The sequence below is a fragment of the Callorhinchus milii genome, unplaced genomic scaffold, assembly GCF_018977255.1.
Source record: "Callorhinchus milii isolate IMCB2004 unplaced genomic scaffold, IMCB_Cmil_1.0 Scaffold1, whole genome shotgun sequence".
In the NCBI taxonomy this organism is placed as follows: Eukaryota; Metazoa; Chordata; class Chondrichthyes; order Chimaeriformes; family Callorhinchidae; genus Callorhinchus; species Callorhinchus milii.
This window is the reverse complement of record NW_024704742.1, coordinates 3,398,572-3,426,196: the sequence shown is the minus strand read 5'-3', so window position 1 is coordinate 3,426,196 and position 27,625 is coordinate 3,398,572. Positions and strand designations below refer to the sequence as shown.

Genomic DNA, 27,625 nt, shown 5'->3' with positions numbered 1-27,625 from the left:
CAGGTTGTAGAGAAGTCTTTCATGTGGTAATTTATTGAATGCCCTTTGGAAGTCATGAGCTGGTTATTCCTTTCTGCCTCCGCCACGTCCGGCAGAGCCTTCTGCTCCGATCTCTCGGCCAACAGTCCGTTGCTGTCGCTGTGCTTTGCAGTAAATTGTAAATAACTGTTCCCCCCCAAAAAATGGATCTGATAAAAAACGATCCCTCAATTCACTTCCAAATCTTCAATGTGTGAGTGACTCGGGACAGATTCGAAATACTTTCAGTTTATCGCTGAGATTATCGCAAAGAAATGTTGTTATTGTTCTCTCCCCTCTCAACCGTGTCTCTTTCCCTCTCACCACCCCCACCGTAACGTCTTATATTTTTTGTGCGCCAGTGCTATTTGGCTGCTGCGGTGGTTAAGGTAAGCTGGGTGTTTTTCCCTCTGGGTTAAGCGGTCAGCTTTTCAGTAAGTTAAAGCAGTGAGCTTTACAACGAGTTAAAGCTGAGCACTTAGCCATCTGGAGGAAGACCGGGTGTGAATGTCAGCCAGCCACCATGGGCGATCTGTGGGATATATGTGCTTTCAAGGCAGTATTTACAATGGGATTTCCCGTTACAAATACGCTACGAAAAAGATTACTAGCTTTAGAGATGAGCATTGATAAACCACACTCGGTGCTGACACGCTATTGGGTTGGAGTGGTACCAGTTTGAATCAGATCATTCTCTTGCCCCGGATACACATTCTCCAGCAATTACTGGATAGTGATCAAGACAAGGGACGCCGGTTGATTTTTTTCCCCCACCCTCTAGCCCAGAAACCCTCAGGGTAAAATTCCAACAGGGTCTAGATTTACACTATTTATGTAACATTTCAGCGCATCCAGAATTTGGCAAATTCTTAAATACAAGCCTTAATTTTGAAGCTGATTTTCCATAAGGTTTCTTTTAAGAACTACAGAAAACTGACTTCAAAGCTAAGACTGAATCCAACAACTTGCCAAATTCTGGATGCTCCTAAATGCTGGATAAACAGAGGAAATCTAGGAATTTCACCCTCAGGGAAGAGGGCAATTGTAGTGTTCTCTACTGCGGACCCCAGTCAAAAACAGCTAACTCAGCACATACCAGACATCGAACTGTCCTGATCTGATCATAGTATACTGTGCCTAACCCTTTTGATGCACATTCACATGCACATGTGGAGTCCTGTAACTCAGTGGTTAGAGCACTCGCTTTGCGAGCGAGAGACCTGAGTTCAATTCCAGGCAGAGGGTGAAACCTTGGGCAAGTTTCCTTACTCCACACAGAGCCTAATAATAATCCCTCCAAAACCAAAAACAATAATAAATTGGTCATTTTCAATCTACGACTGTTTGTGGGACATTGCTGTGCGCAATTGGCTGCCGCGTTCGCCCTCAAATATACAGTCAATTCACTTTACAGTGTGTTCTGTGAAGCGCTTTGGGACGTCCTCCTGACGTGAAAAGCGCTATATTTGTGGGCGAACGCGGCAGCCAATTGCGCAGAGCAATGTAAAAAGCCGTAGATTGAAAATGAACAATTTATTATTGTTTTTGGTTTGGGATATATCTGGAATTGACTCAGGTCTCTCGCTTGCAAAGTGAGTGCTCTAACCACTGAGCTACAGGACTCCACAGTCCAATTAAGGTGCTTATCAGAATGTGCGGCTGAAAGATCGATTCAATAACTAAATTGCTCTGAGAAATGTCTCCCATGTTGGACATCAGAAAGGGAATAGTCCCTTTCCCCCCCCCTAAAAAAAAATTGAGCTCTATTTCACTTCCTTAGATTTCACAAATGTGTAAGGATCATACAATCAGCTGACACGCCAAAGCGATGTTGGATGCGTTATCGAATATAAATCAGGTAACCTAGTGTTTCAGTCTGGCTCAGCCGGTAGGTAGCATTCTCATCTCTGAGTCAGAAGGTTTTGGGTTCAAGCTCCACATTGCGACTTGAACTCACATAGTCCAGGATCAAACTCCATTCCAGCACTGGGGGTGTATGGCTTTGTCAGAGATGCCCAACTTCGGATGAGACAGATGAGACACGAAACTGAGGACCCATCTGCCTGTTTAGGCGGAAGTTAAAGATCTCATGGCGCTATTTGAAAAGATGAGGGAATTCCTCCCAGTGTCCTGGCTAACATCCCCCAAATAAAATTGGTTATTCACTTCATGGCTGTTTGTGGGACGTTGTTGTATGCAATTGGCTGCTGCTTTGACTATTATCTCTATGGTTACTCCACTTCACAGTAAATTCACGTGAGGTGCTTTCGGGTGTCCTACCGACACGAAAGGCACGATACCAAATGTAAGGATTATTATAACCTTGTAGATCCAATGGGAGGACACATAAAAGGTTAAAAGCTCAGAGAGGATGGGTAGGAGGAGGGTAGAGGCTGTGGACCTACAATAAAGTTGAAACCTTTTCAAGCTGAAAGTGGAAAGTGTTTCCATTTTATTTGAGAGGTTTCACACACACTGGCGACGCGATGGGCCAAATGGCCTTCTCTCTGTGGTACATGTCTATGGTTCTATGGGTGTGTTGAATAGTCAGAGGTGTTATCCTTCAGATGAGATGTTAAACCGAGGTCCCCTCTGCCTGTTTGGGTGGGTGATAAGGATCCCACGGTACTATGATCAACAATCTCCCAAACAAAATTGATCATTCACTCCATGGCTGTTCATGCGACATTGGCGGCGTACAATTGGGCCGCCATATTCGCCTACAAATACAGTAAAATCCTGTAAAGTTGTATTACAGTAGAATCCTATGAAGAACTTGGAGACATCTTCCTGATAACGACAGGCGCAAGGATTATTATCGTACACAAGTTACTTTGCCTGGTGCTTTTAGTTGTAGTTAAAATCTGTGCGGTGTAGAGGAAACGTCAGACCCATAACTACCTGAGAGGACTCGGAAAGTGGATAACTTAGGCTGTTGTGTTTGGCAGTTCAGTTGCAGTGTGAGCGTGAGCCGGGAAGGACAGAGTTAGACCGTCCGTCCTCACCGCCATCAGATGACCGCGTGCTCAAACCTCTCCGGATTCCAGTCCGACAGCACACGCTGGCCCTTGACTCTTGTCTCGCTGAGTCAGGAGAGCACAATCGTCTCTCTTTCTAAATGAATGGAAAACGGGATGGCCCTGCAGGAGGTAGGGTACGTCTCCGTACGAGTGCAGTCAATAAAAGGCAGATGTCGGGCCAGCTGCAGTTACGTTCGGGCTGATACGAAGTATAGTCGACGTGGGATGACTTCCTGAAGGGTAACCTTGCTTATATCAACACTTGAGGAGATCGGGCTGGTGCTGGCAGCGTCCCACCGCATTTTTGGCACTTGCACAACCAAAATATCGTCACGGCAATGGCTCCACTGTAAAGTGTAATGGCAACATTATGCTTTGTTGAGTGCTTCATTTGGTCACGGATAATAGTCTCGTCTGGTTCAGCAAGTGCAGGCAGCGACGGCAAGAAGGGCCCCAAAGTAGGGCTCTGATTTTATAATAACGGTAATAATAATCCTTGCATTTGATATAGCGCCAGTTCTGGCCGGGCTCCACGGGCTCCCCATCACCGAACGGCTCGACTTCAAGATCTCCTCACTCTCGTGTTCAAAATCCCTTCACTCCCCGGCACCTCCTCCCTCTCCGGCCTCCTCACTCCCCAATCCACTCACCCGGCGCCTCCGCTCGACTGGCACCGGCCTCCCGTTCGTCCCTCGCGCCCTCCGCTCCGCCATCGGAGGTCGCGCTTTCAGCCACTATGCCCCCAAAACTCTGGAACCCTCTCCCTTAATCCCTCCGCCTTGCGCCCCCTCTCTCCCCTCTTTCAAGTCCCACCTGAAAACTTTCCTGTTTGACCGTGCTTACGGCCATCTCTCCCCCATTCCGCCCCCGGCTCGGAATCAGGCTCCGCCGCTGTTAAGCGCTCTGAGGCGCTGCCCTGAGTGGAGGGCGCTCATAAGTGCAAGTTGTTGTTGTTGTTGTTGCCACCTTATCACATCGTCGAGCCGTCTCAAAAGCACTTCACAGAACATACCTTAAAGTGAATTGACTGTCTATTTGTGGTTGAAATGCGGCAGCCAATTGCGCACAGCAGCGTCCCACAAACAGTGGGTAGATTGAGGGACCAAATTATTAATATCATTTAAAAAAATTTTTTTAAAGGGATTATTACCCCTAGAAAGCGAATCGACAACAAACTGGTTCCTACTCATTGCTGGGTAGGCAGAGGCGCGTGGTATACGAAAACTTGCCCAAGGTTACACCCCGCTCGGGAATCGAACCCAGGTCCTCTCGCTTCGAAGCGAGCGCTCTTACAACTAAGCTACGGGGGCTCCACATTTTCTTACCGCACAACACCATGCGAATTGTGGACATGTGTTTACACAACTCACGCAATAGGCAAAGTTTACTTTATGATGATAATCGTGCATTTGATTTTTTGGGGGTCAGCGAAAACATATGCGAAAACCCATTACCGTGCTTCACAGTATCCAAACCAAACAGAGTTCCATACCTCCCACCTACACATGGAAATTCCCATGTATTGGAATGGAATGTGCACTCGCGCTCTCCCAGGAGGTAATGCACATTGCTTACCTCATTCCACAAGATATAAGACGGAGACGGGCAAGGGCCAAGGCTTGGGGACAAAGGAGCTTGCGTTTGGGGTACTGCTAGAGTTTAACCAGCAGAAACTGTACGGCTTGTCACGTCAGGAGGATGTTTTGTCAAGAGGATATCTCAAAGCACTTAGCCAGGATTTACTGTAAAGCACCGTGGCAGTTTATTTGAGGGTGAATGTGAATTTACATGACTTTACACACAGTCACGTCTCAACACACAAATTAATTTTGCCTCAGGGATTGTTGACCAAGACTCCAGGAGAAACTCCCTTCTCTTTTTGAATAGTGCCATGGGGTCTTTAACGTTCACCTGAACAGGTAAGTCAGGACCTCGACTTAACATCTCATCCAAGGGATTGTGCCTCTGACAAGACAGTCCCCCCCACCCCCACTCACCACCCGCCCCATCAACCGAGGCAATGAGGTCAAAGACCCGATGTGGGGCTTGAACCCGGAAACTTTTGACTCGGAGATGAGAGTGCAACCAACTGAGCCAGGCTGACACCCAAGCGTGCTGTGGCTCCGTCATCATGTATGTATCATGCCTTGTGATGCGCCGTCTGCGGGGACCTTTCCTTCTGGAGCGCGTTCGGAATTGAGAAGTAAAGATGGCGGAGTCCGGGCGGGTGGGGCAAGGGGCATCGTGGGTTTCTTCCTCGCTGTCATTGTCCGGTTCCTTGCGTGCCTGTCAGAGCGGAGCAGAGGGAAATATCATGGGCGATGACTGTAGGGTGCCCGCCAGTGAGGTGCAGCAGAGCGCCGTACAACACCTGGCCTCCATTTTCAAAGAGAAATGGATGGTAGGGCCGCGCTGTCTATTGTGAATTAGTCACAGCGTTTTGACGGCTCTGCCCTCGCCCAGAACATGTGGTTTGTGTGTAACCACTAAACGTAGAACAGATGTTCTACATTGTGATCTGCCCCATCACGGAGCTACAATCCAGCCTTTTGTTCTGCTCCGGATAACGCCCAGAGCGGTTCTCAGCTGTCCCCGGGGTGGGTGCGCGACTCTTTCTGAATGGAAAGGCTGTGTCAGTCCTCTTCCCGACACCGGATTTACAGCTCCAACGTCGACGACGGGGCATTGGCGTCATTTCGGGTGTCATTCCAGCGACGTTAAAGATCCCGTGGGGCCATCTCAAAAGAGAAAGGAGTTTCTTCCAGGTTGTCCCGGCCAGCAAAACCCCCCGAATAAAATCGGTCGTTCGCTCCATTGCTGCGCTCATATTGGTTGCCGTGTTCGCCTTCAAAACACACAGGCACTAGATTTTAAAGTGCATCGGAAGTTCTTTGAGATATTCATTCTGCCGTGAGGGGTGCTGTGTCAAATGCAATGGTTATTATCATTATTATATTACATGTCCCCCACGTGTGTGCTCGATGCTGCAGGCGCCCTGCAGACATACATTTCATCTGTCCTCATCTGTAGGATTATTTTGCCTTAATATTTAAGATCGTTGAAGGATTTGGGAGAATTCTTTAATATTTTGGAATCGGCCAGGCTCATTGGCAGGACCTGGAAGGTCCTAGCTGGACAAGCGGGGGGAACACTTTCACCTTTGGATCTGTTGTGGAGGTAGTGACTTGTGCCCTTGTCCAGTCCGACACCCGAGTGCAGGACTGGGGGAACCCTGCGTTATCAGAGGTGCGGTCTTCCATGTGAGGTGCTGAACCAAGGTCCTGCCTGCCTGCTCTTCGAATGAACTTGAAAGGTCACCCAACATTATTTAAAAAGGGAGTTTCTCTTGGCCTCGTGCTCCAACAACCCTCCAGATTAATTGGTCATTCTTACCCTCGCCGCTTACCCTTTGTGGGTACTTGCGGTGTGCAAAATGTTCTACGGCGTTTCCCTACAAAAAGAAGTGTTTGGCACCCGTGATAATAGTTACTGTGTGTTGTGTTAAGTGAAGGCCTGAGAGAAGCTGGCCTACAAAATACACAGTCACTACACTCTACAGGAAATCCTGCGAGCGCTTTGAGACTCTCAACAATGTGAAAGGCTTTATATCTTACGCAAGGATTCTTATTCTTGTTATTCTTCTCCTTATTAAGTGCTGTTCTTTGACAGCAGGGCTCAGCAGAGCTTCTTAAGCTGACTCCAGCTTCAGGCACCTGCTTCACAATGTTCTCCGATCCCTTGGAGCAGAATCCCGCTTTGCATGGCCTCTGGGAAACACCCTGCAACCAGGAATGTGACACTTCTCCCTGGGAACAGATGGCGTGGGTTAGAGATGCAGTTCGCTGGACGCCTTCATGCTGCGCGCCTGTCGCCAGAAGCCACCGTGAAGCTCGGAGCGGTTGTGAAATGTTCTCCACAGGGTAGATTCCAGGACATCAGCAGCAACACAGGAAGAACCGTCACTGGCAGTCTTTTAGTTCTGGTCGTCTCCAAACCTTCCAACAATGTCCGCGGAGGTCCATTCAGTCCAGCTGCGTGCATTGCCGGTGTAGGTAATACGAGCTTTCTCCTACAGTACTGAAGGTGAATATTATTTCAGTTTTCCTGCCGTCAGATAATTGGGAAAATTCCTAGAATAGGTCAGTGTCAGCCTGGCCCAGTGGGTTACAACCTTGCCTCTGGGTCTGGTTGTTGTTGGGGCCATTATCAGAGTGACCGTCCTTTGGATGAGATGCTAAACTGAGGCTAATCTGCCGATTCATTTGGATATCAAAGATCCCATGGCTCTATTCGAAAAGAGAACAGAGTTTCTCTCGGTGTCCTGGCCAGAATATTCCTTGGAGAAGTTGGTCATTCACCTGTAAATCACTGTAAATCACCTTGAGATGCGTCGATGTTGTAGACACTGTATAAAATGTAAGAATTATTATTAATATACCTGAGATGGTATCAGTATCTGTCAGTGAGCCAAGGAGGTGATACTGAGATCAGCGAGGCATCCACACAAAGCCTAATTTCTTATCCTGCCTTGTCCGTTGACCGTTGACAGAAAACTTGTGGAAGTAATGGCGAGGGGCGATTAAGGCACATTGAAGGAGCTCGAGAAGGCTTGAAGGTGGCCGGTGTGAAAACCTTAACAAATGTCTTTGACGCAAAGGGTTAATACCAAAGTGCTAGAGCCAGCTTTTGCGTTGCAAGCCGGAGAGGAGAGCGCGCTCGGAGAACAATGCATTAGGGTTAAATTCCTGCTGCAAGTTTGTAATGCCTTTAAGAATTTGTTAGTGAAGGGATCAGGTTGCGAGTGGCCTTGGTAGCTGCTTGTCATTGACATAACACACACCTGCGTGTTCTTTTCTTTGACCTCTCGACACTGTTTTAAAAAGGCTTTGACATTTCTTTGTGTAAGCAAGGTTTGGATTGTGTCTGATGTGTCTGGCAAAGGCCTGAAGTGTTGTGTGCGAGGCAAACCTGCACTTAATCTGTGTCCCTGTCAAAGCACTCCGTTTATACAATACGCGTTGAGTTTGTAAACATGTTTCGTTCTCGTTCGTTTGCGGCCTCACCGGCCGAGCTTTCAATGGGAACTTTTCCTTTTTATCCACTTCGGCCAATTTCTCTCCTTGTTTTTTGGCTGGCGTTCAGTTTCCAGGGTGCTGGTCACCCTCCGGTTTTTTTCACCCAAATCAAAAATGATTTGGGTGCGATCCATAACTCAGAAGGCTGTTCACGCACTGTGAGTGTGGGTGAGGGGTGGGGGGGGGGGAAGCAAAGAGTCTTAGCCAAGCTGCATCCTGCACTCACTCAACTCCCAATCATGCACCTTCCACCAGGGGAGTTTCTGGATAACCAGAAATACTGTCTGATAATAATAATAATAATCCTTACATTTGCTGTAGTGCCTTTCAGGTCAGGAGGATGTCTCAAAACGCTTCACAGGATACACTGTAAAGTGCAGGACCATGTTTTGTGAGCGATTTGCGCACAGCAATGAAGTGAGTGACCAATTTTATTTGGGACATTGTTGGCCAGAACACCCGGAGAAACTCGAATAGGGCCATGGGATCTTTAATGTCCACCTGAACAGGGAGTCGGGGCCTTGGTTTAACATCTCTTCTGAAGGACAACACCTCTAACAATGTAGCACACCGCCCAGCATTGCATTGGAGTGTCAGCTTAGACTGCACGAGTTCCGAGTCCTGATGTGGGTCTTGACCGCACAACCTTCTGATTTCTTTCCCTTCCTACCCCAATCCATAAACCAGGGATTACAGTCCCTGTATTTGACTACAATCAGGTAGCCATCAGGTTTGTATGGTCCAGGCTATCGGGGAAGCTCAACATTAAAGCCGTTGTGGATGTGCAAACGTTTGCTCAAATAGCACTAAAATTCTCAAGACCCATCACCGCAGTATAGGGAGACTATTATTCCTGAGTAGTCACTTGCTTAACACACCATAATTCATAAGCATGTATGCGGGTGTCATTATACCAAGCAGTCTATAATTTTGACCGTGTCGTGGGGCTGGGGGCTGTATATTTGCTCCCTCTTCTGGACGTGTGAAGCACAGCACTGAGAGCAAAACGGTGAGTGTTGGAGGGCGCTGGGAGGGAGGGAGACTTGTACCTTTCTTTGCATCCATCGAACAGGATATTGAACCTCTTGAACGATGAGTGTTGGAGGGCGCTGGGAGGGAGGGAGACTTGTACCTTTCTTTGCATCCATCGAACAGGATATTGAACCTCTTGAACGATCTAACCTGTTCACCTGCGGTTGCAATGCATCAGAATGTTCGTAGCACAGAAGGAGGCCATTCGGCTTGTCGTGTCGTCTCCCGTCTTCAAAATCCACCTGAAGACCTATCACGTCCACTGATCCCTCAGGCATCTTTCCCCTTTCCCTACCCACCCCCCACCCTCTCCCAGTTTGGGCTCCCAGTCAGCTGCATGGTCCCTTGAGATGAAAGCTCAGTGCACTCAACAATGGTGACATTTGACAGGGAGAGAGGAGAGGTGACCACAGGCATGGCCGAAAGAAGAAAGGTATGATCTAGGTATGATCTGAAGGTGGGCAAAGAGAAAACAAGCGGAGGGATTGAGGCAGGGAGTTCCGGAGCTTCAGGGCGTAGTCGCTGAAGGCACGGCTGCTGATGGTGGAGTGGAGGGTCAATGGACGTGCAGAAGGCCAGAGCCAGCTGAGCGAAGGGGCCGGGTAGCGGAGTGGGGTGTGAACAGGTCAGAGAGGAAGGCAGAAGCTGGGGGTGCCGAATTTGGTACGGGTGAGGAGACGGGCGGCTGAGCTTTGAATTAATTGGACTTTGTGAATGGTGAAGCTGGGGGAGACTGGCGAGGAGGGCATTGGAGTAGTCGAGTTGGGAGGTGGCAAAAATGGGGATAATAATAATAATAATAATTGCATTTGATATAGGGCTTTTCACGTCTTCTCGACGTCTCAAAGCGCTTCACAGAATAGACTGCAAAGTAAATTGACTGTATATATTTGTGGGCGGAACGCGGCAGCCAACTGCGCACAGCAGCGTCTGCCCCACAAACAGTCGTGGATTGAAAATGACCAATTTATTATTGCTTTGTTTCGGAGGGATTTTATAAAGGTTTCAAACAGCTTTGAGGATGAGGTGCGGTCAGAGGTGGGCAATGCGGTGGAGTGGAGAAAATGCAATAAAAATGCAAATTATTATTACCGGTGCCAAGTCCTCCACCAGTGCTATCCACTCATGTCATTCCCTGCCTTTCCCTGTACCTTTTTAATATTATTTTGCTTTCTTCGTGATCATTCTCCACCCGCTGTAGGATTAGTCCCTCCCGACCGAGAGTGTCAGGAATTTCCTGGGGTCATGTCCTCCCAACCTTTTATTTTTCCTGCGGTAACGATCCTGTTTGTTTCACGTGTTCCTGTTGTGTTGCCTCATGCGCGCACGTAGGAATAGATCACGCAGACTCCTCAGCGGTTCAGCCAAATGTCGAATAAGGCAGCAGCAGGAGACACAAAGAGCAGCTGAACTGTTCCACTACAGATGTATGCTATCTGTGCAAAGAGATAACAGAGCAAGTGTTACCAATACCACCATCCAATGTGCGTTCGATAACCCAGCACTCGATACACGCCAGTAAATGCAATATAAGCGCAAGCTGTTGTTGCGGCTGCTGTAGGAAAACTAAAATTCAACAAAGCCGAATGGCACGGAATGATCCACCACCCGAAACAGCAACTTGCATTAACATAGGCGCTCTGAGTCATTGCCCTGCTTTGGAGGGGCGCTATAATAATAATAATCCTTGCATTTGATATAGCGCTTTTCACGTCGGGAGGACGTCCCAAAGCGCTTCACAGAATAGACTGTAAAGTGAATTGACTGTACATTATGGGCGAAACATCTCGAAGCAAATAATTTCTCGGCGTGCTTCTCAGTGGTGGGATGGGAGAGTGGGGGGCAGAGTGAGTGCAGCAGGTCCACCATCGCTGAGACAGGCCAAACACCCCAATCCGTGCTGGTGTTTATACTCCACACGAGCCTCCACCCCTCCTATTTCCCGCTCCACCTCTCCATTCCCTTCTCTCTCACGTAGGCATCAAGTTTCCTCTTGAGTACATGGATACAAAATCACTTCGTATCTTTGGAACTGGAATTGTCAACGAGGACTTCGTTTCACAACTCTTAATTGATTTGGGCCAAAAAATAATACCAATTACAGAAGATTCCTGACATCAGAACTCAGGTTAGGATAACAAGAATTCGAAGTACAGTGGTCAGGATTCTGCCCTGAATTAGCACTCGGGTAAAAAAATCTCTAACTTGGTTGATATACAAAATCGTGTACTATTAAATCAAAGGTGTGAGTGTCAGTACTTCTGGTGTTGGTAACTGAACACACACAGCAAAGTGTGGGCAAAAATGCCTCGACTGGAACAAATGTGACTCGAATGAACAAAGGCTTCGAGCCATATGTAGTGTTCAACTCCTCCCAGGAATCCGCGAGGTAGGAGGACAGCATCAAAGGAAGGTCACAATTGCTCTGATCCCGGATTATTACAGACTCTGGCCTCACACTTGCCTATTAACAGTTGCTTCTTCTGAGGCATTCATCGAAGCAGTGAGGGTGAAAATACAGGAAAGGCAGAGTTGCTGCTTCCTCGAGCGCAGGAGTCCCTTCATCAAGGGTTCAACACTCGGTGTACAAGCTTGGGTTTCCGGATTAAACTTAGTCAGTTACAAATTCAGGGCGAAATTCAACCAGGGTCTAGATTTGCTCTATATAGCATTGACCCACAATACACACACAGTCACACAACTTTACTACATATCCCTCGCCTCGCAAGCGAGAGACATGGGTTTGATTCCTGGCAGGTGAAACTGTGGGCAAGTTTCCTTACTCCACGCACCTGACAACAGTCCCTCAAGAAAAAAAAGCAATAATGATTCGGTCACTCAATCCACGGCTGTGTGTGGGGACGCTGCTGTGCGCAATTGGCTGCCGCGTTTCGCCCACAAAATATACAGTCAATTCACTTTACAGTATATTATGTGAAGCGCTTTGAAACGTCTCAAAGACGTGAAAAGTGCTACATCAAATGCAAGGATTATTATTGCTACTTATTACTATTTGTACCGTGAGGTGCTTTGAGACAACTGCCCGATGTGAGAGGCAGGCAGTAATACTGAAAGTAAGGATTAGTATTGTTGTTATTTTTTGGAGTGTCCAGAATTTGGGAAATTGGTCAATTCAGTTTAAAATTTGAACCCGGGGTTTCTGTACTTCTTAAGGGAAACTTATCGAAAAATGGCTTCCAAAATACTGAGGTCTATTTTAAGAACTTGCCAAATTCTGGTCGCTCTGAATTGTTAAGTTAAGAAGAGTAAATCTAAGGCCGGAATTTATTGTCAAGGTGCTACAGTGCTTAACAACTATTTGCGTCCGCTGCTGCAGCTTCCAAATGAGTTGATGGCGGGGCTGTGTGGGTTTTCACAGCTTCCATTCTTTCGCAGATAATCTACAAAGGGACTGAACAGAATAATGGGAATGCAGATGGGCTCTCACGCTTGCCCGCAAATAAAATCCCAGATGTGCTCAAGATTCAGCGTCGGGTTATTTTGCAGTACCTCAATGCTACAGCCTTGCCTCGGTTGGTAGAATTCTTGCCTCCGAGTCAGAAGGTTGTGGGTTTACGACCAATGTCGGGACTTTCAACTCACAGTCGAGGCTCATACTATAGTGTAGCGAATGGAGTCCTGCAATGTATTGGTTATAAACCCTTCCAAAAAAAAATACTAATTTGGTCACTCAATCCACGACTGTTTGTGGGGACACCGCTAAGCGCAATTGGCTGCCGAGTTTCGCCCTCAATGTGCACAGTCACTACACTTTACAGCATGTTCTGTGAAGTACTTTGAGACACCTCAACGACATGATAAGATGCTTTATCGAATGCAAGGATTATTATAGTAGTATTACTGAAGCTTAATAAAGCGGGTGCTTCTCAATTAACCTTCAATTTAAGAATTTTCCAAAATTCAAGCGGTATTTCGATTATAAGACAATGCTATCTGGAGGCTAAAACTACGGGAAATTTCAGGGCTCAGGACTGACTGGGTTAAATCTGAAGCAGTGAACACCCTGTGTGTGTGTGTGTGTGTTCAGAGTTCAATTGCTGTGTGCTTCATTCACCGAATTAATAATAAACCTTGCGTTTGATATGACATTGCTCATGTCTTCAAGATGTGTCAAAGCACTTCACAGGATTTTACTCTGCAAGTGTAGGCAAACAAACTCGATGGATAATAAAATGTGCTGTGCAAATGAAGTACAGATTGCTATGAATATTAACTAAAAACTATCCAAAGGACAATCCAATTTTCAGTAGAGTGATTGTTAAACTACTATTGTTGCATAAAATTGATTGATGCTCCCATTCATCATCAGTCCCAAAAGTGCCAGACTATTGCACGGCATTTATTTCTACGCAGATTTTCTAACTCCACGCAGGAAGCCATGCGTAACATCAACACATTTCTTCCCACTTATCCGAGCCTCATGGCTGCAGACCCAGTTAATTGAAACGGCCAACAGTTTATCTTCGAACAACTAGATAAATTGCTCTTCAGCGCAATGTTTACACTTGACTATTTCACGAAATTAGAGTCAGTGTTATCTTGTAGACATTACTGGCTGTAATTAATGGCCTTGATACTCGCACTGTAAACTCTTCTGAGATGCGGGTTTAAAACGGACAGAATTGTATATAATCCGAGGGCGGTCTGTGCAGTGCTGTTTAGCCCCTGTAAACCCCAGGCTTTTAATTCCCGTAGTATTATTTGGGGAAAGTGAACCCCAACATGCTGCGATCCCTTTGCTTTGTATTGATTTGCCTCTGCCTAGAGCTGAGGGTCTGAGCGAAAGGCTCTCACTCAGCCAGAGCTTGTATTGTAGCTGGATCTGCACTGCAGCTGGATGTGTGGCTCAACCAATAATCAAAAATAAGCCTTGTCAAACAAGGTCATGCTCGAAGCCAAGTGATTAGGCACTAAATCTGCTGTTTGGCAAGGAACATCTCGCCAGACAGTTCGTTGTGTGTGTACTGTATAAATATCTGAAAGTGCAGTTTACAACAGAACACAATGTTTCTAGGAACTGATAATTCAACCAGAAGGAAGTATGAAAGCACATTCTCCCCTCTTCCCTCCCATACACCATTTACCGTACCTTGGACAAGTACCAGCATTTGCAAGGGACCATGAGTTCTTAAATTGAAGTGAAGCAACGTGTACTTTGCACTGCCTTTTCGGGGAGCTAAGTATGTTGAATTTGGGGACAGGAGGCAACCCTTTGCACAGTATTTGTAAACTTTCTCAGTTTAACATAATTAAATTGTAGCTTGTCGATGCAACTATGAGCTGTGGTTCAATATGCTTTGCTCATTTGGGTTATCCCTGATGGATAAAATATAAAGTATTGAATGTAATAGGCTTCTGAATCATCATAATATGGAAGTAGCCATGTGGATTATGTTCTATTGTTACTATAAGCACCCCATTGATGTTATTTTTTATTGGTGAAGCTTGCTACTAGATTTATTTTGATCATTGCAGAAACCCATCGCCTTGCTTAAGAGTACCCAAATCAAACGGACAATAACGTGCATCCCATCTTCACATGAAAATTCCTGAGGAATTTATTAGAACAGAATATAATAATAATAATAATAATCTTTGCATTTGATATAGCGCTTTTCACGTCTTCTCGACGTCTCAAAGCGCTTCACAGAATATGCTGTAAAGTGAATCGACCGTATATTTGTGGGCGAAACGCGGCAGCCAATTGCGCACAGCAGCGTGCCCACAAACAGCCGTGGATTGAAAATAACCAATTTGTTACTGTTTTGGAGGGATTATTATTAGGCGTGTGGAGTAAAGAAACTTGCCCAAGGTTTCGCCCTGCTTGTGTGGTGCACTTCCACAGATATGAAGAGACATCAAGGGACCATGCTGTAAGGATGATATGAATTCTCTCCTTGGAGAGCGTTTATCTAATTCCAGAGAATATTAGACTCAGATTGGTAAGAGCCAAGGCTTGGTGACCCCAGAGTCTGCTGGACTTAACCCGCTAAAGCAGCCGAGCTTGATATTGAAAGCACTGTCTGGAAAGCTTTCCCACGGCTTGTCCAGCTAGGACCACCCCACCCTTTAGGGCTTTGGTTTCGCAGGTTTTAACAGTGGAAAATCTTGTAAAGCACTTTGAGACATATCAACAATTTGTTATTATCTCGGGATACAATATATAGTTTTGGGACACGGCATGGCATGTGATTGCCAAGACGGTGGAAGGCTTTCATGTCTCACCCGAAGAACGGTGCTACTTGGGGTATTTTAGTAGACAATGACTAATTATGGGCTACTTCCTAGCTGGCCGTTACTCACGGTTACTTCACACCGAACGAACGTCACTCTCCCAGGCCACTTGCACCCTTTCCCTCTCAAGTTGTTTCTAAGTGCACAGTGGGTGGGGGTTGGCCCAGATGAGGGTGGAGCGTTGACATTTACGCAGAGCAAATTTCCAGCACCGTTTCGTTTTGCCCCTTGCCGGAGTCCCTGCGGGATGTGGGAACTTCAAGGACTGCTTTGGTACAAAATGAAAGAAAACAGTGCAACCGGCTCAAACTTAGATTAGCACACGCATTCCTACTGGATTGTTGGTAAATGTTTTGTTTTGGGTGTGGGGCGCTGTCCGTGTAAACTATTCTAAAATTGTTTTCTGTCAGTCTCCTGGGTTCGGCGTTGTAGCCCTCGAGCAGATTGATGAACAGTTCCCATTGTTCTCGTGACGGAGGAAAAGGCTTGTTAGACAAGCATTTCTTTGCTTGTTTATATAAGTAGCCAATACAGTGACCCCACGTCGCGATAGAAACACATTGTCGTGGCGTTGCCTCCTTGCGTTGCCACGTGAATGGGACGCAAGACCTTAACCCATCTGCCAAACAACAAAGATTGCAAAGCATTTGATTACGATGACATTTGACCTTTTAAGCTGTGGTTTCTGCCAGGAATTTTGAAAAGATCTCAGGCTATAAGATAGGCCCTCGATCTTTACTGCGGCGCAGTATACTGAAGGCACACACTGGTTTCGATGTCTCCACCGTGGTGAGTCCTCAACTAGAACTGTGCCGTTGGAGGCAGGAAGCATGAAGCCAACCTTGTAAGAGACTATGAATAGAAATCCCGCCTTAGTCTAGACTTATTCTATTTAGCACTTTATACCATTTAGAGCTTGGCAGACTGTTGAATTTATTCTTAACAGTGAAATTGGTTCAGCAGTTCTTAAAAGAAACTTAGAGTAAACCGGCTGCAAAATTAAGGCAGAATTGAAGAAATTTGCCAAACTACAGGCACTGTTAAATGCTAAGAAATTAGAGCATAACTAGACCCAGATGGAATTTCTTCTGTTATCGAGTGCTTCCCAGTGATAGGCACAGGCGGTTATGTACCAGGTTATCTGGATATTCTGTGGGGTGAAAGTGTGACACATTTGCCTACAAATACGCAGTCGTTACACTTTACACTAAATCCGTTCAAGCATTTTGAGATGTGTTGACAATGTGATTAGGTGTTTTGGTTAAAAAAANGAATTATTATTATCACTCTTGGGATCTGGTAAATAAAGTATTTACTTAGGGGCTCAAATACTGTACAAAACATTTCATGCTTACGGAATCACTTGTGTAAACTTTGCAAATACCTTTATATTGTTAAGTGCTATGCTTTGTGTCGGTCTTGTAAGTGTGTAACTATGAGTAACCTGTTAAATACTTGAACCACTGTTTCCTGAAGCGTATTAGAAAAGATTTTTGTTGAAGTAGACCTTGTTATTTCTTTCTGATATGTAAATTCATCCTAATGTTTGTGAAGGCTTCAATTTAATATGTTAAAGAGTGTTCCTCGTCCAACGTAGGCAAGTTTCCTTACTCCACACGCCTCTGTTTACCGAGCAGTAAGTAGTCGGTTGTTAGTCAATTGGTGGATCGCTTTCCTGTGGTAATAACCCTCCTACCTCTCCCCCACCCGTCCCACAATTAAAATTTGGTCATTCATTCCACGACTGCTTGTGGAGACGCTGCTGTGCGCAATTGGCTGCCGCGTTTCATCCACAAAGTACACAGTCACTACACTTTACAATATATTCTGTGAAGACCTTCGAGACGTCTCAACGACGTGATAAGGCTCTGTCAAATGCAAGAATAATTATTATTATTATCTATAATTTCAGATAATTGAAAGTTTGGATGTGACAAGATTCTAAAAGATTGATAAACGACAATAACCCCCCCCCCCCCCCGCACTGACCTTGTGGGGTGTGGGCTAATTGAAGTTGCGGCTTTCTCTTTCATCAAGGCACTCCCCTTTACGACTCAGAAAACAATCTATTTGCGGTTACTGCTTCAGTCAAGCTGCAAAGAATTTCAAAGTGCCTTGCCCGTGAACATTTTATTTCATGTTGACTTCTAACTTGCAATGGTCAGCGTTGGGATTTGTTGCATTAAATCGAAGCTCACGGTGCTGGAAGGTCGGAAGCTGTTTGCTCGCGAAATCCGCAATTAGCCAATGTTCACGGACCAGAATTCGCAATGAATGAATGAGCACTTGTGGTTTGCGAAGATCACTCGCCCCTGGGCCCTGCTATGTGCCGTGAAAGGTATTGATTGTGTTCCTTTACCTCCTCCCCTGCCCCATGCTTTGCGACTACTCTGCCCTGGACTCCCTTTCTAATCGTGGTTAAGCAATTCAAAAATAATTCCTTTACCCTACCTTCCCGTCACTCGCATGATATGTTCCTTTAGTGACTACAGTAATTTTGCAGGCAGCAGCTTGGCTCAGCTGGTCCTACTCTTGCCTCTGGGTCTAAAAGTAATGGAATAGAGCCCATCATTGGTACTTGAGCTCATACTCTTGGCTGACACTCTTGCGGAGTATTTAGGGAACCGAGTTCCTTTTCTGCTTATTCTTCAGATGGATGTTAAGAATCGCAATGCACTCTTAGAAGAGCGTTTCTTCCAGTGTCCTGGCTAACTATCCTCCAGATTAAATTTTGCATTCACTTTGTGTTGTTACAAAACGACTGTCATTTTTGCTATAAGCGCAGTCAGTACGGCTGACAACAAGTAGCACTTTATCGACATTGTATTAAATGCACAGAATTGTGGCGAAACTCTCCACAGACAACGTTGTCACCTGGAATGTGTCCCTTGACCATTAGGGCCCTTTCGAAACCAGGGTCGTTAGAGAATGCATGTCGTTCCTGGTCAATGGGTTCTTCACTTGGGGATAAGAATTCCGTTCCTCATTATGTCCATTGCTTTTCTGGGGAGATTTCCCATCGCCAAAAGAGCTCCGCGGAACTCTGAATGGAAATATTTACCAAAAGGTCCATTAAATGCCATGGTTATCTGAACCCCATCCATTGAACTGCAGCCTTCTCTCTACACCATGCCACTTACTGAACGCAGAATTCGGTGTGGGTTAAATAGCGAACTCTTTTCTCTCTTCCGTTCTCCTTATTTCCTCTTGCGCCTAAATTTAACAGTCTCCAACAGACCCGTCGGACTGAAATTAATTTCTCGTCGGCCTGCTATCAAAGGGATTCCGACAAGGACTGTTCAGAGAGCAGCTGAGTCGCATTAAGCGACGTCTGCGAGGCTTTTGTTTCTAACACCGCTCAATAACAGTTCACAGGTGCAGGATTAACCCTGCCAGGAGCTCTGGGTTCTCTCCTAGTCCAGAGAAACTCTATCAACGCTCACATGACTCCTGTCAACAAAAAAAACCATCGCCCAAGAGTCAACAGGATGCTGGACACATGGCAAGTTAGAGCAAGACGTGTAAGCTTAAACTTACTGAACAGTCTAAAGAGAGTAGCTTTGATTTAGCAATGCACTTTCACGCTCTTTTCCAGGCATTTAATATCAAATGTATCATAATAATAATAATAATAATAATCCTTCCATTTGATATAGCGCCTTTTCACGTCTTCGAGACGTCTCGAAGCTCTATCGGGGAATGTACTGTAAAGTGAATCGACTGTATGTTTTGTGGGCAAAACGCGGCAGCCAAATGCGCACAGCAGCGTCCCCGCAAGCAGTCGTGAGCAAATTATAACTTTTTTTTAAAGGGAATATGTAATGTTTTAATGACCCCTATCCCCATTTACAAAACAACAAATTGCACATGTACGTTTTCAGAGAACGCCTTTCAGGTCAGGAGAACCTCACAAAGCACAAACCTACACACACAAGTCAGTGTTGGCGACTGTTCACCCGCACCCACCCCCTTCCCCCTTCTTGTTTTAACAAGCACCAAAATCAACTCGGTCATAAAAAGCAAGGAGACTTTTGGAAGGAAAAGGTAAATTCTTGGAATTCCTTAAGCCGTCGAAATGTTGTGCTGGGGATTTTTTTTTCCGCCCCTTGTGCAGAGCACAGATCGGGGGTGCGGTGGTGGGGAGCTGCAGTGATGGGCTGGGCAAGGCAGGACACAGCTTGAACCTCAGAAGAGCGCCTTGACAGCACCATTCACGATGCCTGGGCTCGGAGCTTAATACCGGAGAATGGACTAGATATGCGCCCCTGTGCTGTTGACTTGTCTTCACGGGAGGTCTGAAGGAAACTGGCAGAACTCAATGTACTTGTTTCTTGGAACAGCTTTCTCTGTGATAACACCTTCGCTTACGTACACTGGACTGAGTTTTACTGCCAGAATGCGCCAGAAATAATAAGTGCATTAAATCAGCATCCTCTCAAACCCAAACACTAGGCTTTGCCCAAGGTCTTCACATCAGGAGCCCGCCTTAAAGCACTTCCCAGGTTTTTACTGTAAAGTGCAGTGACTATTTTATGTAGACTAACATAGCAGTCAATTCATGCACAGCAATGTAACATGAATATTCAGCGCTTTGGGACGTCCTCCCGACGTGAAAGGCACTCTATAAATGTAATTTGTTGGTGGTGTTGTTGTTGTAAATGACTATTTTTATCTGAGGGAGTTTTACAACGTGTAATATAATGCACAAATATATTTCGTTAGACCTGTAGAACATATTCAACGACAGAACATACTCACCAAATAGGATAACAGTAAAATAGTTTCTTTCGATGTCAGCAGAACACTTTGGAGGGGTAATGTTGGTGGGCTAGCGCCTTTTCTAATGTAGTCCTCCCCGGTCTCCTTAACTCCACCGCTACCCACATCCTCACCAGCCTACAGGTGAACCCAACCTCCCCAAGCTCCGCTCTCTCCCAGCAAATCAATTTCAAGTCCTCGCCCTCACCTGTAAATCCTTTCATGACTTATCCCTCCTTATTAAAATACTCGTTAAAAGAAACAGAGGGGAGGTGAGGAGAAATGTTTACACGCAGCGAGTTGTTGGGATCTGGAAAGCGTTGCCTGAAAGGGCGGTGGAAGCCGAGTCGATAACAGCTTTTAAGAGACAAGTAGATCATTATTTGGGGGAGGACAAGTTTGCAGGGCTATGGGGAGAGCGCGGGGGAGTGGGATTGATTTGGATAGCTCTTTTCATAGAGCTGGCACAGACACGATGGGCCGAATGGCCTCCTTCTGCGCTGTATAGTTCTATGATTCTATTTTTCGGAACTGCCCCACTTCACTTCTCTGCTTGGCCCTTCCGCCTTGCTCCATCCTGTGCCTTCTCTTAGCCACATCCGTGGTCAAAATTTCACATTCTCTGCACCTAACCTCTCGATCGTCCCTTCCTCCATTTAGCTCCTCTATCACTCTTTAAAGTTCTGCCTTAAAACCCACCTCTTCAACCAAGCCCAAAGCCACACACTCCAACCCACTCTTTCCCCTCTCTCCCTCGTCCCTCACTCTGTGTCCGAACCCCACCGTTGTACAACACTCCAAAACATCATCAGCCTACATGCCTTATAAACGCATTTACTGTAAAGTGTAGTGACTGTGTATCGGTAAGCAAAAGCCTATATTTTTCTTTCTATTGCCACGGAAATCATTGCTTGTTCGCATCCTGTGTTTTGATTTCCATTGAGCATTGCCGTCCCCAACCCCATATTTAAAAAGCACATTTTTTTTCCCCTCCCAAACGGCAAACTGTAATAGTCTCCAAGAGAACCAACAGCTGATTGAAGAAGTCAGGTAAGAGAAGTGGCAAGTACTCAGTGGATGTCAAGTGTTGAGTCATAAACCACAGCAGGAAAACGTAGGGAGTTTATGAGCATCGGCAGAACATTGAGTTACAGCAGGAAACTGAATACTAGCTCTTTGTTCTCCTCGCTGACTTTGTTTAAAATAGTGCTCTCTCCCTTGCTATCATTAATTAGTTCAGGCCCGAACATTAAAGAAAATAAGATCAAACATAACTGTGGAGTTCCGTGAGATCAAAGAGTTCACTGGAAAGAAGAGATCAGACAGAGCGCAAAGTGAATGATATTCATATTAAGCTGCAGTGATTGAGCACAGATATCAGCATTATCTTAAATGCCAGCCGTGTGATTTAGTGTTCTATATGAATTTATACATACACTGGGTCTGCTTTATCTCTTCCCCACAGAGTTTAGCCTCTTCCCTGCAGGGACTCGTATCCAAGCAAATCCTTTTGCTTCCCATTCTATTTTTTTTTCCAAGGGCATCAATTTGAATTGCCTCGTGCACCCAGATGTTCAAGGCACGTGAGCCTTCTTTGCACATTCCACGTATCCTCCCCCAGTAATGAAATACACAAACGCCAATCTATTTCACTTGAAGATTGGCCAAATAACGGAGCAGAAGTGGGTCCCATAGATGATAATACCAATCATAATCTTTGCATTTGATATAATATATTTATATGATACAATATAAACATCTTATTATGTCTTCGAGTCGTCTCAAAGCGCTTCGCAGAACATACTGTAAAGTGAAATGACTGTATATTTTGTGGGCAAAACACAGCAGCCAATTGCGCACGGCAGCGTCCCCACAAACCATAATGACCAAATTATTAATTTATTTTTTGAAGGGATTATTACCATTGAGAAAGCGATCCACGGGTTGACCGACTAACAACCGGGTTCCTGCTTACTGCTGGATAAACAGAGGCGTATGGAGTAAAGAAACATGCCTTCAGCCGTCTTTGCTTCTGGCTGTTTACCCCCCTCACTCACCCCCCCCACTTCCGCTACCACTGGGTTAGATGGCGGGCAAATCTGGTTAAGGGTTAGCCAAGGTTCCTGGACTGTGGGTGGGGGGGAACGTATGTATTTACTGTGGCTTATAAATTCGGTGGGTTCTGCACAAGCAAAGGAGCTTGTTAAACCCAGTTGTTAAAGCCAATTGTTACGCTCCAGGGCTTGGCACTGGAGTCCAGTTAGGACTGAAGAAGAAGCAGCCGGTGGTGGACCTGGTTCAGTCTCAGTGCCTTTTATTATTGAGGCTCAGCTGCAGCGCAAGATCAGCCCTGGGCCCTTTGCACAGGAAGTGAAGGAATGTCCAGCTTTGGCTCCACGCGTTCGTCCCAATTATTGCTGCCTGCTGGAATTGTAACCGAGCACGTCTAGAATAACAAGCCGGGCACGTTTCAGGTGGGAACTTCAGAGAATTGCTCACGTGCTGATAGCAAGGGAGCATCAACGGTCAAAAGGATAGGTCTTAAGGTGAGCTTTATGGGGAGGGAGGGAGGGAAGCAGAGGGGAATCTGGGATTGAGCTCCACACAGCTGAAGCAGAATGGTTGGAAGTCTGCTGACCAGTGGGGTATAACAACATCTTTTATGTAAGTTTCTTTCACGAGGAACCGAAAACGAATTTCAACTTCCAGACTGAATTCACAAGTTTGCGAATTTCTGGATGCTCTGAAAGGCTGTCTAAGTAACTGACCTCGACCCAGGTGGATATTTCTACCCCTTGAATCTCCGACCAATCTGAAATGTAAAGGATGCCTTTACTGAGCTGGGCACCTTGCCAACACGGCCTACTGCCTTTCCCTGTCGTTACAGCGAATGCTTTTGTCCCCTTTTTACAGAGGGTGAGTGGACACGTTGAGGGTTTTCAAACCATAATGAGCTTTTGGCACGAGCAAAGGAGTTCAACAACCCGCACGGACCCTGCTCTCTGTGGTCAGGATTCACTTCCCGTTGTTTCATTTGAAGAGCTGCGCAGGATTTTGCATTGAAACGTGCTGTTTTACTTGGCAGATGTCAGTGACAGTATGTTTGTCAGTGGTGCCTCCTGTGACCCAGTCATACTGAGGAGTCAGGCCACGGATCAGGCCTGGCTCTCGTTTCACTGAGCTCAGGTTCAGTTCTTCATCGATTGACTATGATTCTGCAGACTGCCGGTATGTGAGCAGGGTGTTGCATTTCAGAACTGACCGGAGCTTACAATCCTTCCCGTCCTGCTCAGAAGGTTGTATAAGAAGTTTCTTCGCTCGTGAGCACTTTGATGTGTTCCACTTATTTCTACGGAGATTCCCTTCCTGCTTCCTCCCTCTCTCCAACCCTCTCGAGATTCAGACTCCGATGGTGATTTGTGCTAAATCAAATGCAAGGATTATTATTATTTTTGTTCCATACCTGACATCCCACCTACACGTGGAAATCCTAGAGGTAGAGGAAATCCCAGAGATAGAAGTGAATGGAGCCATATCAAATACAAGGATTATTATAATATGATTATTAATTTTGTTTTACTGTCTGTGGGACGTAAATGGTGCAAATTAAAAGTCACCCCTGCCTGCTGACTGGCATTCAGAGTAACTCATTGCGTGATTTGTTTTCAGACGTTACATCACGGTAAGGCAACTCAATCAAAAGCTAATGTTGTGATGTTATTCACCACCTGCGATGTTTATGTGCAAACTCATCGTTTCTTTCAGCTAATCGCCTTGACAACATGCTGCTGCGAAGTACCGGGAAGCTGAGCGTAGAGAACAAGATGGAATCGGATGACAGCACCATGTCTACTCCTCCTCAGAAGGACCTCTGGTGTCACTGTCATCATCATTGCCCCGAAGAGTCAGTCAATAACACCTGCAAGTAAGTTAAAATTACCCACATCCACTTTCCGCATTGACCTTTCAAGCCTTGGCTCTTGCCAACCTGTGTGCCTAATACTTTCTGGAATTAGGTCAGCAGGATGCGTTCCTCCAGGGAGAAAGAGAGCGCGTTCCATTGCAGCAATCTATCTCAGGGATGTCCGCGTGTAGGTGGGATACATGGAATTGTCGGTCTGGATACTCTTAAGCGCGGTGATGGGTTTCCGCAGACTGCGCTGGAAAAAATCCCAAGTATCTGTTAACACAAAGTGAACGGGTAACATTTGCAGTCGACGGTCTTGTGGGGATGGGGGTGGCGAGGTTTTTTTTAGGGCTCATCTGATCAGAGTGTCTGAAATGTAGAGTCTGTCTGTGGGAAATAACTGGATCAAATCCACGGCGGAGTTCATTCAGATTTCAAGGCTGCCATCAGGCTGGATTCTTAGCCCCCTCCCCCCAAACACATGGTGATGATAGGCTTGAGGTTGGTCAAATCTCTTTAAACATCGCAGTTTCTTTCGCTTGCGGGAAATGCGTTGCTGAGTCGGTGAATTTGTGATGGTACACAACAACAACAACAACAAATTACAAGTGTACAGCACCTTTCACGTCAGGAGGACGTCTCACGGCACTGGACGTTCAGGGATACGCACCCAAGCTGGTGGTTGGGATCAGGAGGGGTGGAGAGCGGGGAAGGTAGGGGTAGGAGGGTGACCAAAGTCACAGTTGAAGATGAGGGTCTTGAGATGGGTCTTGAAGGAGGTGGAGGGACTGCGGGATGGAGTTCCAGAGGGTGGGAGCAGAGAGGCTGAAGGCCCGCCTGCCAATGGTGGGTGCGGGCAAGGCGGGGGACGTGAAGCAGGCCAGAGCCCGCTGAGTGGAAGGAGCGGACAGGTTGCTAATGGAAAAAAAACATGTGTAAAAAAACAAAGGATAAGAAATGATGTCCACCAGCATGCCACAGAGAAATGGTCTGCACAGACTGAAGCTATCCTGCATTCAGGAAGCTATTGTTTCTGCCAAAAAATGAGGTGTTAGTGGTTGGGGCTGGGGTGGGGCTGGAAATAGATTCAGAAGTTATAGTTCCAGCTCTCTGGAAAATGTTGACATTGCTCATATGAAAGCATGTGCTGCATTGAATAGTGTCTAACACGATGCATCTTGACAGATTTATTAATATGAGATGATTAATTAGCGCTCAGCTATATAAATACCTCATGTGCTGAGGGATTTTGAATAGAGATTCAGTAATTACATAGCTCCTGTTGTGAAATCTGTGAAGAAATCCTGTAGATTGGATCCCACTTGCTAATATGAAACCAATAATATTATGGACAGGATTGGTACAGGAGCAAGAAGTGGTGCTTGGGTTCCGAGGCTGGGACTTGCGATGAAGAGAGGCTGGAGAGGTTAGGGGTTGTTGCGAGGAGAGGCTGGAGAGGTTAGGGCTTGTTGCGAGGAGAGGCTGGAGAGGTTAGGGGTTGTTGCGAGGAGAGGCTGGAGAGGTTAGGGCTTGTTGCGAGGAGAGGCTGGAGAGGTTAGGGCTTGTTGCGAGGAGAGGCTGGAGAGGTTAGGGCTTGTTGCGAGGAGAGGCTGGAGAGGTTAGGGCTTGTCGCGAGGAGAGGCTGGAGAGGTTAGAAGGTGGGCGCTGTGCGATTAACATTCCTTTTTATTTCTTCAGGACCGATGGCTACTGTTTCACGATAATGGAAGAAGACGAGTGGGGAGGCCACGTGATCACATCCGGGTGCCTGGGTAAAGAAGGCTCTGACTTTCAGTGCCGGGTAAGTAACTTTATTGCACCGATCCTGCTTGAACGTTTCTCAGTGACTTCCCGACGAGCCCCGTCCTTCCTCCATCCACATGAGAGGTTCTGTTCAAGGTGCCCCACTCTTAAATTGTCAGATGCTGTTGACTATAAAAGGATCAACGTAAGGACAGTCGTCCACTGATTAGAAACTGGGCCCAGGCATCAACAACAACAACTTGCATTTATATAGCGCCCTTAACGAGCGCCTCAGAAGGATCACAATTAGGGACTCGCCAGTCAATATAACCAGCGGAGCTTGTAAACACACTGGTTCGCTTCACCCTTTCAAAGTTCAAACCACACACCGTCCAATGGGTGTGCCTCATTTTATTCGGCTCTTAGTCAAAGGTTTTCCAACTCAGGGAAATCCACAACAAATTCAGGTGAAGGGTCGTTCAATACAATAGTTCTAGGATGTGAGCGCAAGTGCCGGTCAGGCAGAAGGAAAACAACGCTGGGATTAATATTGCGGTGCTTCTTATGGAAGGAACGGGGATAAAATGTGTTTTACAAATAACCTCTGAAATCTGAATTGCAGCATTACCCAAACCTGGTGCAAAAGCCATGGGCGCTGTTATCTGGGATTTGTGCCAATGGGGGTAACACGTTGAATCTGTTGGGAAATATTTGCAATTTAGACCTTGTATTTTTTTTCTTAAAAGAGGAGAATAAGTATACATTTAGCAGTGAGATCTCAATTTCTTACCAGGTCACCCATTGTCAAAGTGTTCTTCCTTTTTATTTCTCCCTTGGAGGATACCCCAAAGTCATCTCAGCGGAGGGCCATCGAATGCTGCACAGAACGGGACTTCTGCAATCGTGACCTTCACCCCACACTTCCGCCTCAGAGCAACCAAGGTAAGACTTTCTCTCACGAACACACAAACACGCGTACATAGACACACAAGCATGAAGCAGCCGGAGCTCAAATAGGAAAGGACATATCTCAGAGAAGACCTGACAGATTGAAAATGTTAGATTTAAATGGGATTGAAAAAGTCAACCCATATCGATACTTTAGGACCCACTAAGACAGTAGAACAAGAGGGCGTAGGTTTAGAGTTGAAAAGGGCAATTTCAGGACAGATTCCAGGAAAGTTTTTTGTTTACCCAGAGGGTAATTAATGACTGGAACGGGTTTTGCTAGGAAAGGTGGTTGAGGCCAGGACTCATTTAAAAACACAGCTTGGCGTTGTTGTTGGTAGAGTGGGTTTTGCAGAAGGATGAGATCAAAAGGCTTGAAGAGCCTTCTTCATCTCAACCAATCTTGTTATCTTTTGGGTGGTGGTTTCTGAGCCACAAACAGAAGAGCTCTCATTCATTTCATGTTATCTGAAGTGGTATCTGTGGCACATACGGTGCTGGGTTGGAAAATAGTCTTTTCACTTTACAGTATATTCTATGCAAGGATTATTATTATGAGGGTTTCAGCTGCATTAGGTGCGAGATATGGTCGGAGGCGGGCAATGAGATGGAGGTGGAGGACAGTGGTACTTGTCACATTGCCTGCCTCCGACCATATCTCTTTGGAGAAGAAAAGACAGCTGTGGATCGAACCCAATGTCTCGGTTGCGCAAAAATTCAACGAGTCTGAGGAACAGTCCCGGGAGGTCAAGGAGGTCGGAGCCGCAGGTGAACATAAGAACATAAATCCGTAAGAATTTGCTCGGTGAAAGAAGACCGAGGTCCATCCAGTTTGTCGTCCACCATCCTGGCATTCGCACGCACGTCAT

The 27,625-nt window shown here is 46.1% G+C and overlaps 1 protein-coding gene across 2 annotated transcripts in view; it reads left to right on the top strand.

Annotated features, from left to right (window-relative positions):
• Window positions 1–27,625, top strand: part of bmpr1ba (bone morphogenetic protein receptor, type IBa) — a 60,205-nt gene that overhangs the window by 11,468 nt on the left and 21,112 nt on the right. Inside the window, exons 3-5 of one of the 2 annotated variants that reach the window (XM_042336575.1) lie at window positions 23,924–24,083; window positions 25,764–25,866; window positions 26,648–26,750. In XM_042336575.1, the coding sequence (XP_042192509.1) occupies window positions 23,924–24,083; window positions 25,764–25,866; window positions 26,648–26,750 (366 nt within the window). The remainder of the gene's footprint in view (window positions 1–23,923; window positions 24,084–25,763; window positions 25,867–26,647; window positions 26,751–27,625) is intronic. The other variant, XM_042336572.1, reaches the window with a different exon arrangement.